Source organism: Rhinoraja longicauda, chromosome 7 (genome assembly GCF_053455715.1).
Source record: "Rhinoraja longicauda isolate Sanriku21f chromosome 7, sRhiLon1.1, whole genome shotgun sequence".
Lineage (NCBI taxonomy): Eukaryota > Metazoa > Chordata > Chondrichthyes > Rajiformes > Arhynchobatidae > Rhinoraja > Rhinoraja longicauda.
This window is the reverse complement of record NC_135959.1, coordinates 74,467,847-74,483,009: the sequence shown is the minus strand read 5'-3', so window position 1 is coordinate 74,483,009 and position 15,163 is coordinate 74,467,847. Positions and strand designations below refer to the sequence as shown.

The following is a 15,163-nucleotide window of genomic DNA, read 5'->3' as shown; positions in this document are numbered from 1 at the left end:
GATGTTAATGTTATTTTAAGGATAAGGGGGAAGTCTTTTAGGACCGAGATGAGAAAGTTTTTTTTCACACACAGAGTGATGAATCTGTGGAATTCTCTGCCACTGAAGGTAGTTGAGGCCAGTTCATTGGCTATATTTAAGAGGGAGTTAGATGTGGCCCTTGTGGCTAAAGGGATCAGGGGGTATGGAGAGAAGGCAGGTACAGGTTACTGAGTTGGATGATCAGCCATGATCATATTGAATGGCGGTGCAGGCTCGAAGGGCCGAATGGCCTACTCCTGCACCTACTTTCTATGTTTCTATGTTTCTATGTTAACCTGGCAGTCTCCATGTTGACCTCTTATTTCCAGATCGCCACAGGTCAACTGAAAAGTTAAATTGTTGCTGTTTACTTAGTTCTGACGTATGTGAACGGATTGGTCTTCACTCACCGTAACATGGCCAAACCCAGCGGTCATCTTTTTCCTAATTAATGACACAAAATGCTGGAGTAACTCAGCGGGTCAGGCAGCATCTCTGGAGAGAAGGAATGGGTGACGTTTCGGGTCGAGACCCTTCTTCAGACTGAGAGTCAGGGGAGAGGGAGACACAGAGATAAGGATGGGTAAAATGTGAAACGAGAGATCAAAGGGGATGTAAATCAAGTAACATGTGGAATAGATCGTTGTTAGCTAGGAGAAGGTGACAACGAAACATACAGAGATAAAATGTAATCAGGGGAACTGGCAGACTGGTCAGAGAACTAGGAAATCATGTCTGAAAGGAAATCATTTTTTCTGAAAGGAAATCAAAAGCATTTTTTTTTCCTTTATCATTATAACTGTGTTTAAGTAGATAATATTTTCAGATTGGAAACAGGAACATTTATTGACTGCACTATGAGCGAACATGTTGGAAGTTTCTCATAAAATAAACTCGGGTCACAGATCTGTTGTTTTGTATTAATCAAAAATATTTATTCAAATATTAAAATAATTTATGCAATACAATAAAATCAAATCAGAACCCACCACCATAATACAAAACAACCAATAAACTATGATATAACTGTACGGAGTTTGTACGTTCTCCCCGTGACCTGCGTGGGTTTTCTCCGAGATCTTCGGTTTCCTCCCACACTCCAAAGACGTACAGGTATGTAGAAGGATGAGAGGAGATCTTATCGAAACGTATAAGATTATTAAGGGGTTGGACACGTTAGAGGCAGGAAACATGTTCCCAATGTTGGGGGAGTCCAGAACAAGGGGCCACAGTTTAAGAATAAGGGGTAGGCCATTTAGAACTGAGATGAGGAAAAACTTTTTCAGTCAGAGAGTTGTGAATCTGTGGAATTCTCTGCCTCAGAAGGCAGTGGAGGCCAATTCTCTGAATGCATTCAAGAGAGAGCTAGATTGAGCTCTTAAGGATAGCGGAGTCAGGGGGTATGGGGAGAAGGCAGGAACGGGGTACTGATTGAGAATGATCAGCCATGATCACATTGAATGGCGGTGCTGGCTCGAAAACACCAGAGAAAACAATCCAAGTCTATAAAACCTCCCCTGTAGCTGAAACCCTCTCCAAATGTCCACATCTTGTAATGTGGCAGTGAGAACTCCACGCAACACTCCAAATGTGGCCTAACCAAAGTCCTATAGAGTTGCAGCATAACCTCCTTTACAGATAGTAGGACAGGTCAATTAGATAGATAAGAAAAACATCAAAGAAGCCTTCTTTTATTAACTGAAACATTATTTAAGAACAGGGAAGTGAAAGTCAAAGTTAGTGTCTGAAGAGGGGCTCGAACCGAAACGTCACCCATTCCTTTTCTCCTGAGATGCTGCCTGTCCTGCAGAGTTACTCCAGTAACTTGTACCTGTCCATGTTCTCCAGAGATGCTGCTTGACCCAAGCAATTTGCTCCAGCAATTTGTACCTATCTCAGGTTAAAGTCAATTTGTTATTAGAGAGGCCAGATTAGAGAGGCCATTGGGTGAGTACTAGGGTTGCTAACTCTCTCACTCCCAAATAAGGGACAAAAGGTGATGTCACCGCCCCGCGCCCCGCATGACCTCACCCAGCCAGCGGCCACGTGCTCCCGCCTCACCAACGGCGGCCGCCCGGGCCGGGAGGCAGTTTGCTACGCAGCCTCTGTTAGACGGCGCCCGGGCCTCCGGGCCTACAGCGGCCCCCGGGCTACAGTGTCCGGGCCCACAGTGTCCGGGCCTACAGTGTCCAGGCCTACAGTGTCCAGGCCTACAGTGTCCGGGCCTACAGTGCTCCCCGGGCCTAATACGGGACAAGGGCGTTCCCGTACGGGACAAACCGATTTAGCTCAATATACAGGATGTCCCGGCTAATACGGGACATTTGGCAACCCTAGTGAGTACTGTATACTAAACACCCAGTCTATCTAGATGGAAATATAATGGCAATGTTGGCTGTTATCTTTGCATGTCAATGTAAGCCCTTTCAAGTTTCTAGTTGTCCTTAGATAGATACAAAATGCTGGAGTAACTCAGCGGGACAAGCTTCTAGTTTTCCTTCTTCAGCAAAGACACAATCATCCTTTCACTGCTAATGCTGCCATCTCCTGGAACATCAGCTAAATTGCACGTTAGTTTGAGTAGCGTGTGTGATGAATAATAAATATTCATATAGAACTTCCCATGTTTTTCACAAATGTTGTTAAACATTTTACACACAACTATTATTTTGAAATAAAGTTTATCCTTGGCCATTTCCTGTTTGTTAACCATAGTGGTCATTTCAATATGGACACTATCAGTAACTCCAATATTGCTACTAGGTTATAGCCCAGACCATCACACAAACCAACCTCCCTTCCATTGACTCCATCTACACATCACGTTGCCTCGGCAAGGCCAGCAGCATAATCAAGGACCAATCGCACCCTGGCCACTCCCTCTTCTCCCCTCTCCCATCAGGCAAAAGGTATAGAAGTGTGAAAACGCACACCTCCAGATTCAGGGACAGTTTCTTCCCAGCTGTTATCAGGCAACTGAACCATCCTACCACAACCAGAGAGCAGTGCTGAACTACCATCTACCTCATTGGTGACCCTCGGTCTATCCTTGATCGGACTTTGCTGGCTTTACCTTGCACTAAACGTTATTCCCTTATCATGTATCTATACACTGTAAACGGATCGATTGTAATCACGTATTGTCTTTCTGTTGACTGGATAGCATGCAACAAAAGCCTTTCACTGTACCTCGGTACACGTGACAATAAACTAAACTGAAACTAAACTGAAACTGAAAGATTGAAATGCCTTTCAATTGTAAAAATTGTTTTCCTAATGTCTATCATTGATGACCTCTTGAACTTTTCCCGCTAACTGTGATTCCGACTAAAGATATTGTCTTCTTACCCAATAGTTTATTGCACTCTCTTGCCACAGCATTCTATGTACGACGAACTTGAGGGTTTGTCCGCTTTGTTAAGCTCACGATAATAATGGTGTATCACTCATCCAGTAGCTCCCTCCCAATAGCCAGACAGAGATAAAGAAATAGATGTGAAGATAGAGACATCAGAAACTGCAGACGCTGGAACCATTAGCAGTACTGGAGAAACTCAGCAGGTCTGGCAGCATCTGTGGAGGGAATAGACAGATTATGTTTTGGGTTGGCACCCTTCTTCTGCCTGAAACATAGAAACATAGAAAGTAGCTGCAGGAGTAGGCCACTCGGCCCTTCGAGCCTGCACCGCCATTCAATATGATCATGGCTGATCATCCAACTCAGTATCCTGTACCTGCCTTCTCTACATACCCCCGATCCCTTTAGCCACAAGGGCCACCTCTAACTCCCTCTTAAAAATAGCCAATGAACTGGCCTCAACTACCCTCTGTGGCAGAGAATTCCACAGATTCACCACTCTCTGTGTGAAAAAAAACTTTCTCATCTCGGTCCTAAAAGACTTCCCCCTTATCCTTAAACTGTGACCCCTTGTTCTGGACTTCCCCAACATAGAAACATAGAAACATATCAGTCTGAAGAAGTGTGTAGAAAGGAACTGCAGATGCTGGTTTACACCGAAGATAGACACAAAATGCTGGAGTAACTCAGCGGGTCAGGCAGCATCTCTGGAGAGAAGAAATGGGTGATGTTTCGGGTCGAGACCCTTCTTCAGACTCTTCAGACTCTTCTTCAGGTCTTGACCCGAAACGTCACCCGTTCCTTTTATCTACCTGTCCTGCAGAGTTACCCCGGCATTTTGTGTCTGTCTTCGGTGTAAACCAGCATCTGCAGTTCCTTTCTACACACTTCTTCAGACTGATATGTAGATAGATTATGAAGGGCAGTCAGTCTATCCCATGACAGAAGGGGGAGGCGTTGTACAGTTGACTCATCAAGTTCCACCCAAACCACCATTCACCGGGCACTTTTTCTAAACCAGCAACTAGAGTTCCTTATTTACACTCTTCTTAAACTTCTGAAGAAGGGTCTCGACCCGAAACGTCACCCATTCCTTCTCTCCTGAGATGCTGCCTGACCCGCTGAGTTACTCCAGCATTTTGTGAAATGAATACCTTCTTAAACTTATGTTCTCTGTTTATTGAAAATGAAATTTAGAAAGTCGTAAATTGTTTTTACGGAGTGATTCATTCTCACATTTTGAAAAAGGGTGGTGAATCTGTGGAATTCATTGCCACAGAAGGCCGCGGAGGCCAAGTCAAAGGATATATTTAAGGCAGAGATAGATTTTTGATTAGTATGGATGTCAGAGGTTATGGGGAGAAGGCAGGAGAATGGGGTTAGGAGGGAGAGATAGATCAGCCATGATTGAATGGCGGAGTAGACTTGATGGGCCGAATGGCCTAATTGGCACTTATGAACATATAAAATCATATTATTGTTAAATAAGACAAAGGGCAGGCCTGGTCAGTGTTCTGTGCCTCAAGCAACTCCCCTACTTTAGGGAATGGATGTGCTTTAGGCCAGGATTTCCCTCAGGTGGGCATGTGATTGGAATGGGCATGGAAGACCCGAACAGTCCTGAGGGCACAATGATGTCAGAAGTGGGTGCATGGGGCGGGAATCATTTTAATCGGTGCCTTCTACCAGTAAATGAGATTACCCGTGAGACAACAACACAGGGATGAGTCAATGTGTAGGCAGGAACTGCAGATGCTGGTATAAACCGAAGATAGACACACAAAGCTGGAGTAACTCAGCGGGTCAGGTAGCATCTCTGGAGAGAAGGAATAGGTGATGTTTCGGGTCAAAGCCCTTCTTCAGACTGCTAGGAATAGGTGACGTTTCGGGTCGAGGCCCTTCTTCAGACTGCTAGGAATAAGTGAGGTTTCGGGTCAAGACCCTTCTTCAGACTGCGAGGAATAGGTGGCGTTTCAGGTCAAAGTCCTTCTTCAGACTGAAGAAGCCTGAAGAAGAGGTCTCATCCCAAAAAGGTAATCTATTCCTTTTCTTCAGAGATGCTGTCTGACCCGCTGAGTTACTCCAGCTGTTTGTGTCTATTAGGGATCAGTCAAGTTATTGCTTCAGAGCTTCAGGTACAGTGCTTAAAAGAAGGATAGAGGTGTTAAAGTAATGTGGACCGAATGTTCACTTTCAGGCCCGCTCCTGCACTCTGAATCTGGATTTTTATGCCGTTGGAATGATACAACAATGTTGTCAAGCACAGATTGCATGCTAATTAATTTTGCTACTTTGCAGATAATGTTTTCCAGGTCAACGCAAGAGAAACTGCACGCTAATTTCCGTAGAATGATGGTCGCGGTCAATTTGCAGCATAAAATGGCGATAAAGTGATTGAATTCCCGGTCCCTAAAGTTTACATGACGTTTGTGGTGTATGTGCGTTTGTGGACTTTCTTCCAGGTCAACTGTGTGCTGGAATCCTTTGGTCATGCAAAAACCACAATGAGCGTATCCTCCAGCCGGTATATTAAGTGGCTCGAAGTGCAATTCAATGAAAACAATCGGACTTTATATGGAGGTAAGTTTTTTGAAACCTTTTCAGGATTTTATAAATGGCAGTTTGGGCCATATCTTCATCCAGCTGGTGTATTATTAGAATATGACTATGCAGGCAGCACGGTGGTGCAGCGGTAGAGTTGCTGCTTTACAGCGAATGCAGCGCCAGAGACCTGGGTTCCATCCCGACTACGGGGGCTGTCTGTAGGGAGTTTGTATGTTCTACCCATGACATGCGTGGGTTTTCTCTGAGATCTTCGGTTCCCTCCCATACTCCAAAGACGTACAGGTTTGTAGGTTAATTGGCTTGGTGTATGTGTAAATTGTCCTTAGTGTGTGTTGGGATAGTGTTATTATGCGGGATAGTGTTATTATCTGGTCGGCACGGACTCGGAAAGCCAAAGGGCCTGTTTCCTGCTGTATCTCTAAACTAAACTAAAACTAAACTTTGAGATTACGAAGGAGGAGTTGTTGGGGCTTATGAAGAGCATTTAGGTGAATATATCTCCTGGACCTGATGGGATTTATCTCGGATCATTGAGCAAGGCAAGAGAAGAGATTGCAAGGGCCCTGATGAAGATCGTTGCATCTTGTCTCTCAACAGGCAAGATGCCAGTGGACTGGAGAGTTGCTAATGTTATTCCTTTATTTAAGCAGAGAGAGAATTCAAGAAATTATAGGCCAGTGATCCTCACATCCCCGGTAGGGAAACTATTGGAGAGGATTCTTCAGGATAACATTTATCTCATTTGGAAGATGATGGGTTAATTTGGGAGTGACAGCATGGCTTTGTAAATGGCGGGGCATACCTTACTGAATTGATAGTCTTTTAAGGAGATAACGAAGGTGGTCGATGAGGGTATTGTGTTGGATATTGTCTACATGGATGTAAGGCATTTGTAGTAGGATTAGGATACATGTAGAAGATTAGGATGCATGGAATTAAAAGTGACTTGGCCCTATGGATCGGCATTGTCTGACTGACGGGAAGCAGAGGGGTGTGGTGGAAGGACGATATTCAGGCTGGAGGTCAGTGACCACAGGGATCTGTGCTGGGGCCACTTCTGTTTATTATATATATAAATGACTTGGAGGTAAATGCAGATGGGCAGGGTAGTAAATTTGCAGATTACACCAAGATTGCTGGGGTTACGGACTGTGAGGAAGGCTGTCAAAGTATACACTGGGATATACACCGATCTGGCAAAACATTATGACCACTTACAGGTGAGGTGAATAACATTGATTCTTTTGTTACAATGGCACCTGTCAAGGGGTGGGATATATTAGGCAGCAAGTGAACAGTCAGTTCTTGAAGTTAATGTGTTGGATGCAGGAGAAATGGGCAGGAGTAAAGACCTGAGCGACTTTGACAAGGGCCAAATTGTTATGGCCAGACGACTGGGTCAGAGCATCTCTGAAACGGCAAGGCTTGTGGGGTGCTCCCGGTCAGCAGTGGTGAGTACCTACCGACAGTGATCCGAAGAGGGACAAACCACAAACCGGCGACAGACAGGGTGTTGGGCGCCCAAGGCTCATTGATGCGCGAGGGCAACGAAGGCTATCCCGTCTGGTCCGCAGGCACCCATGGTTGGAGCTCTGAGGTCGATCCCTGGCAAAGGGATCACGGGCTCCACGATGTTAAAGTCCCGTAGGCTCCCCACGGTTGGAGCTCTCTAATGTCGGTCTCCAGCAAAGGCCGCCAACTCCTCGATGCCAGGCGGACGGAGATACGATAAGGGAAAAAATCACATCTCCGTCGAGGTAAGGTTTTAGAAAAAGGTTTCCCCCACCCCCCCTCCCACCCCCCCCCCCCCCCCCCCCCATTCAAAACAAGAACACTAAAACATACGTTTAACACATACTATTAAAACACAAAGAAGGAAAGGACAGACAGGCTGTTGGTGAGGCAGCCATTGCTGGCGCCACCTGGTGGTATAGCAAGTAGATAGAGTGGTAAGGAAAGCCGATGGTACTTGCTTTCACAGGTTGGGTGCTGAGCAGAAGGAAGTCATGATGCAGCTTCAGAGGACTTTGCTCAGGCTGCATTTGGAGAGTTGTGTACAGTTCTGATCGCCCCATTACAGGAAGAGTGTGGAGGCTGTGGAAAGGGTGCAGAGGTTTACCAGAATGATGCTTGGATGAGGAGATTGCAGGGAGACCTGATAGAGGTATATGCAATTAAGAGAGGTATAGATAGGGTAGACAGTCAGAAACTTTTGCCCAGGATGGGAAAATCAAATACTAAAGAACAGAGCTTTAAGGTGAGAGGGGCAAAGTTCAATTTTGTTCAATCATGTTCAATAGTGTTCAATAGTGTTCAATCGTGTTCACTAGTGTTCACTAGTGTTCACTAGTGTTCACTAGTGTTTAATCATGTTCAATCATGTTCAATCGTGTTCACTAGTGTTCAATAGTGTTCAATAGTGTTCAATCATGTTCACTAGTTTTCAATAGTGCCCACTAGTATTCACTAGTGTTCACTAGTGTTCACTAGTGTTCACTAGTGTTCAATGGTGTTCAAGAGTGTTCACGAGTGTTCACTAGTGTTCGATAGTGCTTTATTTCTCACATCTGCAACTGCCCAGTGAAATTCTTTTTGCATGTATTACACATGCTGGAGCCATCATATTTGGTGCCATTATCCAAAGTCCAGTCGGCCCGCGCGCTCGATGTACGGGGGCAGTTCCCGTGAACTGACGTCCTCTCCTTGCCCGGCCATCTTTGTGACCCGTGGGCACCTCCTGCAGCTGACCTTTAAGTCGCTGGAGGCATTACCCCGGTTCACCCTCCTCCAAGACCCTTGCTCCTCGCGTCTGACATCTCCAGTTCCCTCCCGGCCACGCCGTCCGACGAGCCTTTGGGTGGGTTAACAGTCCTGCCGACTGACTAGCCTTCGGGTGATCCTGCCAACCCAAGAAACTTCAGACAGGTTCCCGATGCCATTGACCGCTAGGCCTTTGGGCGAGGTGCCGCCAACCGACGAACATTCCGGGCAGGCACCGCACCCTTGCCACCTGAAGAAAGCCCTGCCGCGAGGCACCTCAGTGTAACGGTGATGTGTGGGGGCAAGTTTTGTACACAGAGGGTGGTGACTACCTGGAACATGCTGCTGTGGGTGGTGGTTGAAGCAAATACGTTAGTGGCCTTTAAAAGCATTTTTATTAAGCTTATGGATATGCAGGGAATTGAATTGAATTGGATTGAATTGAATTGAATTGAATTGAATTGAATTGAATTGAATTGAATTGAATTGAATTGAATTGAATTGGATTGAATTGAATTGAATTGAATTGGATTGGATTGAATTAGATTGAATTGAATTGAATTGAATTGAATTGGATTGGATTGGATTGAATTGAATTGGATTGAATTGAATTGGATTGGATTGGATTGAATTGAATTGAATTGAATTGAATTGGATAGAATTAGATTGGATTGGATTGGATTGGATTGAATTGAATTGAATTGCATTGGATTGAATTGAATTGAATTGGATTGGGTTGGATTGGATTGGATTGGATTGAATTGAATTGAATTGAATTGGATTGAATTGAATTGAATTGAATTGAATTGAATTGAATTGAATTGAATACATTTTATTAGCCAAGTATGTACACATACAAGAAATTTGCCTTGGTGCTTTGCTCGCAAGTAACAACACAACATACAGGAAACAATTGAGAATAAAAAAATTATACTTTAAACTTTAAACATGTGAAGAATGGAGGGATGAGGACGGATATGGGTTAAGTGATGGTCTTGCATCATGTTCGGCACATAAATCGTGGGCGGAAGTGCATGTTCTTTTGCTGCACTGAGTGCACTTTGAAATTTGAGGAATACATCCTCTGATTGAGAGTTTTATACTTGTGGTTTCTGTCAGTCAGCTATTTTTTTAAAGTGCAGCACCTTTTCTAGAAATTCATTGAAATTCCCATTTGCTAACACTGAGTGTTACACTACTATTGAACCCCATCTTGCTCACCCTGCCCCACCCCTCCCCACATAAATACTTGACATTATGAGAAACTCTATTTATGTTTTTAATAACTGGTAGTACAAAGAGCCAGATTCAAAGTTTTCAGAAGAGGTACCGGAAGGAGGAATGTGCAGTGAAGTGAACAATAATGATCTGGAAAGATAGACACAAAGTGCTGGAGTAACTCAGCAGGACAGGCAGCATCTCTGGAGAACATGGATTAGTACAAAGTGGTGGAGTAACTCAGCGGGTCAGGCAGCATCCCTGGAGAACATGGATTGGTACAAAATTACTCAGTGAACTGGGCAGAAATGTTCAATGATCCAGTTGATGGTCTATCAAGATTTTTATTGAAGCATTTGGATAGAGCATTGGTCAGAGAGATAAAGACTAGTGAAAGGAATTGCAGTAGATGCCCTCTAAATTGATTCCTAAAATGGTGGATTTGTAATATGACAAGAGATTAAGCAGACTAATCCTGCATTCTCTTGAGTTTTAATATTAATGTGCGACAATCTTGTTTAAATGTACAAGATTCATTGGAAACTACATGAAGGATATGGATTTGATGTTTCCTCTGACTGGAAGGTCCAGTGTAAGGAGTCCCTCAGGACAGAGATGAGAAGAAATGGAGGGAAGTGAATCGTGTGTATATTAAAAGAAGCCTTGCAGAAGCAAAGTTTCAAGATCAGTTCAGTTTAGTTTATTGCCACATGTACCGAGGTATAGTGCAAAGCTTTTGTTGCGTGCTAACCAGACAGCGGAAAGACAATACATGATTACAACCAAGCCATTTACAGTGTATAAGATACATGATAAGGGAATAACGTTTAGTGCAAGGTAAATCCAGCAAAATCCGATTAAGGATAGTCCGAGGGTCACCAAGAAGGTAGTTAGTAGTTCAGCGCTGCTCTGTGGTTGTGGTAGGATGATTCAGTTGTCTGATGACAGAGGCTGTCAATGGCTATTTTTAAGGCAGAGATAGATTGATTCTTGATTAGTACAGCTGTCAGGGGATATGGGGAGAAAACAGGAGAATGGGGTTGAGATGGAACGCCATGATTGAATGGTGGAGTGGACTTGAAGGGCCGAATGGCCTAATTCTGCTCCTATCACTTATGACCTTATGACCTTATGTCATTGGGACTGCAGAATTAGTCCTCTTTTGCAATCAGAAAAAAATCTCTGTATCATTTCTATAAATCTCAATGAAGCTATGGAATATGGAAATATGGAAGTTACGAAATAAGCATGAGGTTTATATTCTTGTTGTGGACTTTCACTAATGATATGATTACCTTTTGAAAGATGTGATGTTGAGAAATTAACAAATAATTCTTCTTGCAGCTAGAGTCCATGCCTACTGCTTAGAGAAGTCTCGGCTTGTCTCCCGACCACCAAACCAGTGCAATTTTAATATTTTCTACCAGATGACCGATGGCCTGTCAACTGAGGAAAAGTGTGCTTTGTACCTCAGCAATCCTTTTGCACACAGGTATGTGGAATTGTGCGGCACGGTGGCGCAGCAGTAGAGTTGCTGCCTGACAGCAAATGCAGCTCCAGAGACCCAGGTTCGATCCCGACTACGGGCGCCGTCTGTACGGAGTTTGTATGTTCTCCCCGTGACCCGCGTGGGTTTTCTCCGAGATCTTCGGTATCCTCCCACACTCCAAAGACGTACAGGTTTGTAGGTTAATTGGCTTGGTAAATGTAAAAATTGTACCTAGTGGGCGTAGGATAGTGTTAATGTGCGGGGATCGCTGTTCGGCGCGGACCCGGTGGGCCGAAAGGGCCTGTTTCCGCGCTGTATCTCTAAACTAAACTAAACTAGAACATTATATCCTCTCTGTGCAGAATGCATAATATTCTCTCGTGGACTTTCGTAGACTCTATATGGCAGCAACCTTTACATGGTGTCACTCGAAATGACCCCAGGAAGTAGTGTTTATCAGAATAGTTATGCCATCTGATGGTGGAAAAGAAACAGGGATAATGGAATTGGAAAGAGAAAAATGCAAGAGTTTATGTGTAGTGCAGAGGGGAGGGGGATGATTGGGTCGTAGCTCAAGAGCCACAGTGACTTGTATAGTTTAGAGATACAGCACAGAAACAGGCCCTTCGGCCCACCAAGTCCATGCCAACCAGCAATCCCCATACACCAACACTACCAAGCCAATTACCCAACAAACCTGTACGTCTTTGGAGTGTGGGAGGAAACCGGAGCTCCCACAGAAAACCCACGCAGGTCACGGGAAGAACGTACAAACTCCATACAGACAGTGCCCGTAGTCAGGATCAAACCTGGGAACCAGCAACCATACCGCTGGCTTTACCTTGCACTAAACGTTATTACCTTATCATGTATCTAACACTGTAAATGGCTCGATTGAAGATAAGACACAAAATGCTGGAGTAACTCAGCGGGACAGGCAGTAACACTGGAGAGGAATGGGTAATGTTTCGGGTCGAGGCCCTTCTTCAGACTGATGTCAGGGCAGAGGGAGATACATAGATAAGGAAGTGTGCGGTGTGAAAACAGGGCAAAGGGGATGGAGATTAATGAAAATGTAGAATAGATCATTGTTTGCTGGAAGAAGGTACCAACAGAGCAAACAGAGATAAAATGTAGTCTGACTGTCTTCCTGATTAAAGTTTATATCTTTCTGCTTCATTGTCAACGTCCCCTAGCTAATAATGATCTATTCTACATTGTCGTTCATCCCCTTTGATGTCTCATTTTCACACCTTACCTTTCCATACTTCCATGCCTCCCTCTCCTCTGACTCTCAGTCTGAAGAAGGGCCTTGACCCAAAACGTCAGCTGTTCCTTCTCCCCAGAGATGCTGCCTGTCCCGCTGAGTTACTGCAGCATTTTGTGTCTGTCTTCGGTATAAACCAGCATCTACACAAATACATGAGGCCAATTTTCACCAGGTTATTCACTCAGCCTACTTTGCTGTTTTATTCATCGCAGATATATGAACCAAGATGGACAAGAATCAACAGCATCCGAGATAGCGATAAACAGAGACCGTTTTTTTGCTGTAAAGCAAGCCTTGCGCTCTCTGGGTTTCAGCAATCTGGTAAGATGTTATCAAGTTCTAAACTATCATTATCTTTTCTTCCAAATGGTGAAAACGTGATGTGATCCATAACTTCGGGGCAATTCTGTGAAAGATTTTCAAAGTATTTTCCCCGTTTGATTCCTCCTACTTTCCTAATCAATTCAAAGGACCAAATGCAGCTGCTGTGGGAAGGTTGGCATTTGCTCTAACCTCCCAGTTATTGTCAATACCAAGATGGCTGCGCTGTCGTGCAGCTGCGGCTCACCGGCAGTCTGTTTGTCCTTTTTATTTTTTTGTCTATGTGTTAGTGTTAGATGTGTGTAATAGTCTATTTTTAGCTGTGTATATGTGGGTGGGGGTGGGAGGGGGGAGGGATCCTTTCTTTTTTTTAAATCTCTTCGCGGGGCCTTTCATCGCCCGGCGCGGCTCGGCCGCGGGACTTTTCATCGCCCGGCCTTCATCGACCTTCCATCTCCTTGCGGGGGCTGCGCAAGTCGGGAGCCTCGGTCGCCTTGGCAGAAGTCGAACTATCTGTCCATGGGAGAAGCATGGGGGAAGAGAGAAGAAATTTTCTTGCCTTCCATCACAGTGAAGGGATGTCTGGAGGAATCACTGTGATGGATGTTTGTGTTAAAACTGTGTGTCTTGGGTCTTTTACTCTGAACTGTTGTGGCTGCCTGGCAAAAGATTTTCATTCAATTCATTTTGAATGACAATAAAGGTCATTCAGATTCAGATTCAGATCTTTGTGGGATTGTATTAGGAAGGGGCAGACACACACCAGTGTATCAGCTAAAAGTGATCAGGCAGTGGCCTGCACTTGTGAAGGGGAACACTGGTATCCAGTTGTCCACAGGATCCATGCCACCCCACGGCAAGTCCGGGAAGAGTTGTGTACAGGGGATCATCCATTTCATTTAAGCTTGTTGCACTCTGCGTCAGCACTGGGATATGCCATGATGGTGGAATTGCCATGCTGATGGAGAATCCGCAATGGCGATCCTGCACTACAAAATCATGAGAGGAATAGATCGGGTAGATGCACAGAGTCTCCTGCCCAGAGTAGGGGAATCGAGGGCCAGAGGACATAGGTTCAAGGTGAAGGGGAAAAGATTTAATAGGAATCCGAGGGGTAACCTTTTCACACAGAGGGTGGTGGGTGTATGGAACAAGCTGCCAGAGGAGGTAGTTGAGGCTGGGACTATCCCATCGTTTAAAAAACAGTTGGACAGGTACATGGATAGGACAGGTTTGGAGGGGTATGGACCAAGCACAGGCAAGTGGGACTTGGGTAGCTGGGACATTGTTGACCGGTGTGGGCGAGTTGGGCCGAAGGGCCTGTTTCCACACTGTATCACTCGATGACTCTATGAGATGAGAATTAAGGCTGGAATCACAACCTTTTCTATTATAATTCCTGGCATGAATTCTGATTCTATTGCCTCCCCACCTTGTTGGGACTTTACACTGCCCTTAGTTATTGGGATGCTGATTGGGGATAAGCAGCGTCCTTCTTTAGATGGCTGAGTGGGTTCAGTGACTTAGCCAGTGTTTGATCAGCAATGGTGAAGCTCTGGTTAGATACTGACTACCGTGTCCTGGAGGCTAGCCCGACGATAACCAGAATGTGGAACCAAATGGCCCAACAAGAGCCAAGAGTGTTTTATTGTCATGTGTCCCAGATAGAACAACGACATTCTTACTTGCAGGACATTTCAACATTTTATTGAAGATTTTCTTGTCGTCCAGCGAGACCTGATATGTTGCTGTCGATATCAAAAAAATGCCTTGGATCTTGCTTGTCCTGGGTCTCTTATTCCCTTTGATTGTGGCCAGAAACCTTAGCTTATCAAACTGCACAGTACCACTCACCAACTCACCTCCCATCTTTACCCATCCACTTCTGCCATTCCCAGATCATACTGGGATATTAGCCGAAGTAACTCAGCTGAAGGTATGACACTTTCACCTTGGGTCCCTGAATGCAGTTGAGTGCCATCAGATTGTTACTTCCATCTATTAGCAAGCAATGGGATCAACAAATATGTACTTATGGCGAGTCTGGAAACTTGTTCTTTGTTGAAGAAGTTTATTGCGACAGCAATATTCGATTACAAACTTTTCTTAACAAGATTACAGACAACCATTAAAACTAACTGTTCTCTTCGAAGACGTCTCC

At 44.7% G+C, this 15,163-nt stretch overlaps 1 protein-coding gene across 1 annotated transcript in view; it reads left to right on the top strand.

Moving 5' to 3' along the window:
• Positions 1 to 15,163, top strand: part of myo16 (myosin XVI) — a 249,127-nt gene that overhangs the window by 136,337 nt on the left and 97,627 nt on the right. Inside the window, exons 15-17 of the mRNA XM_078402895.1 lie at positions 5,842 to 5,959; positions 11,267 to 11,414; positions 12,894 to 13,002. Of these exons, the coding sequence (XP_078259021.1) occupies positions 5,842 to 5,959; positions 11,267 to 11,414; positions 12,894 to 13,002 (375 nt within the window). The remainder of the gene's footprint in view (positions 1 to 5,841; positions 5,960 to 11,266; positions 11,415 to 12,893; positions 13,003 to 15,163) is intronic.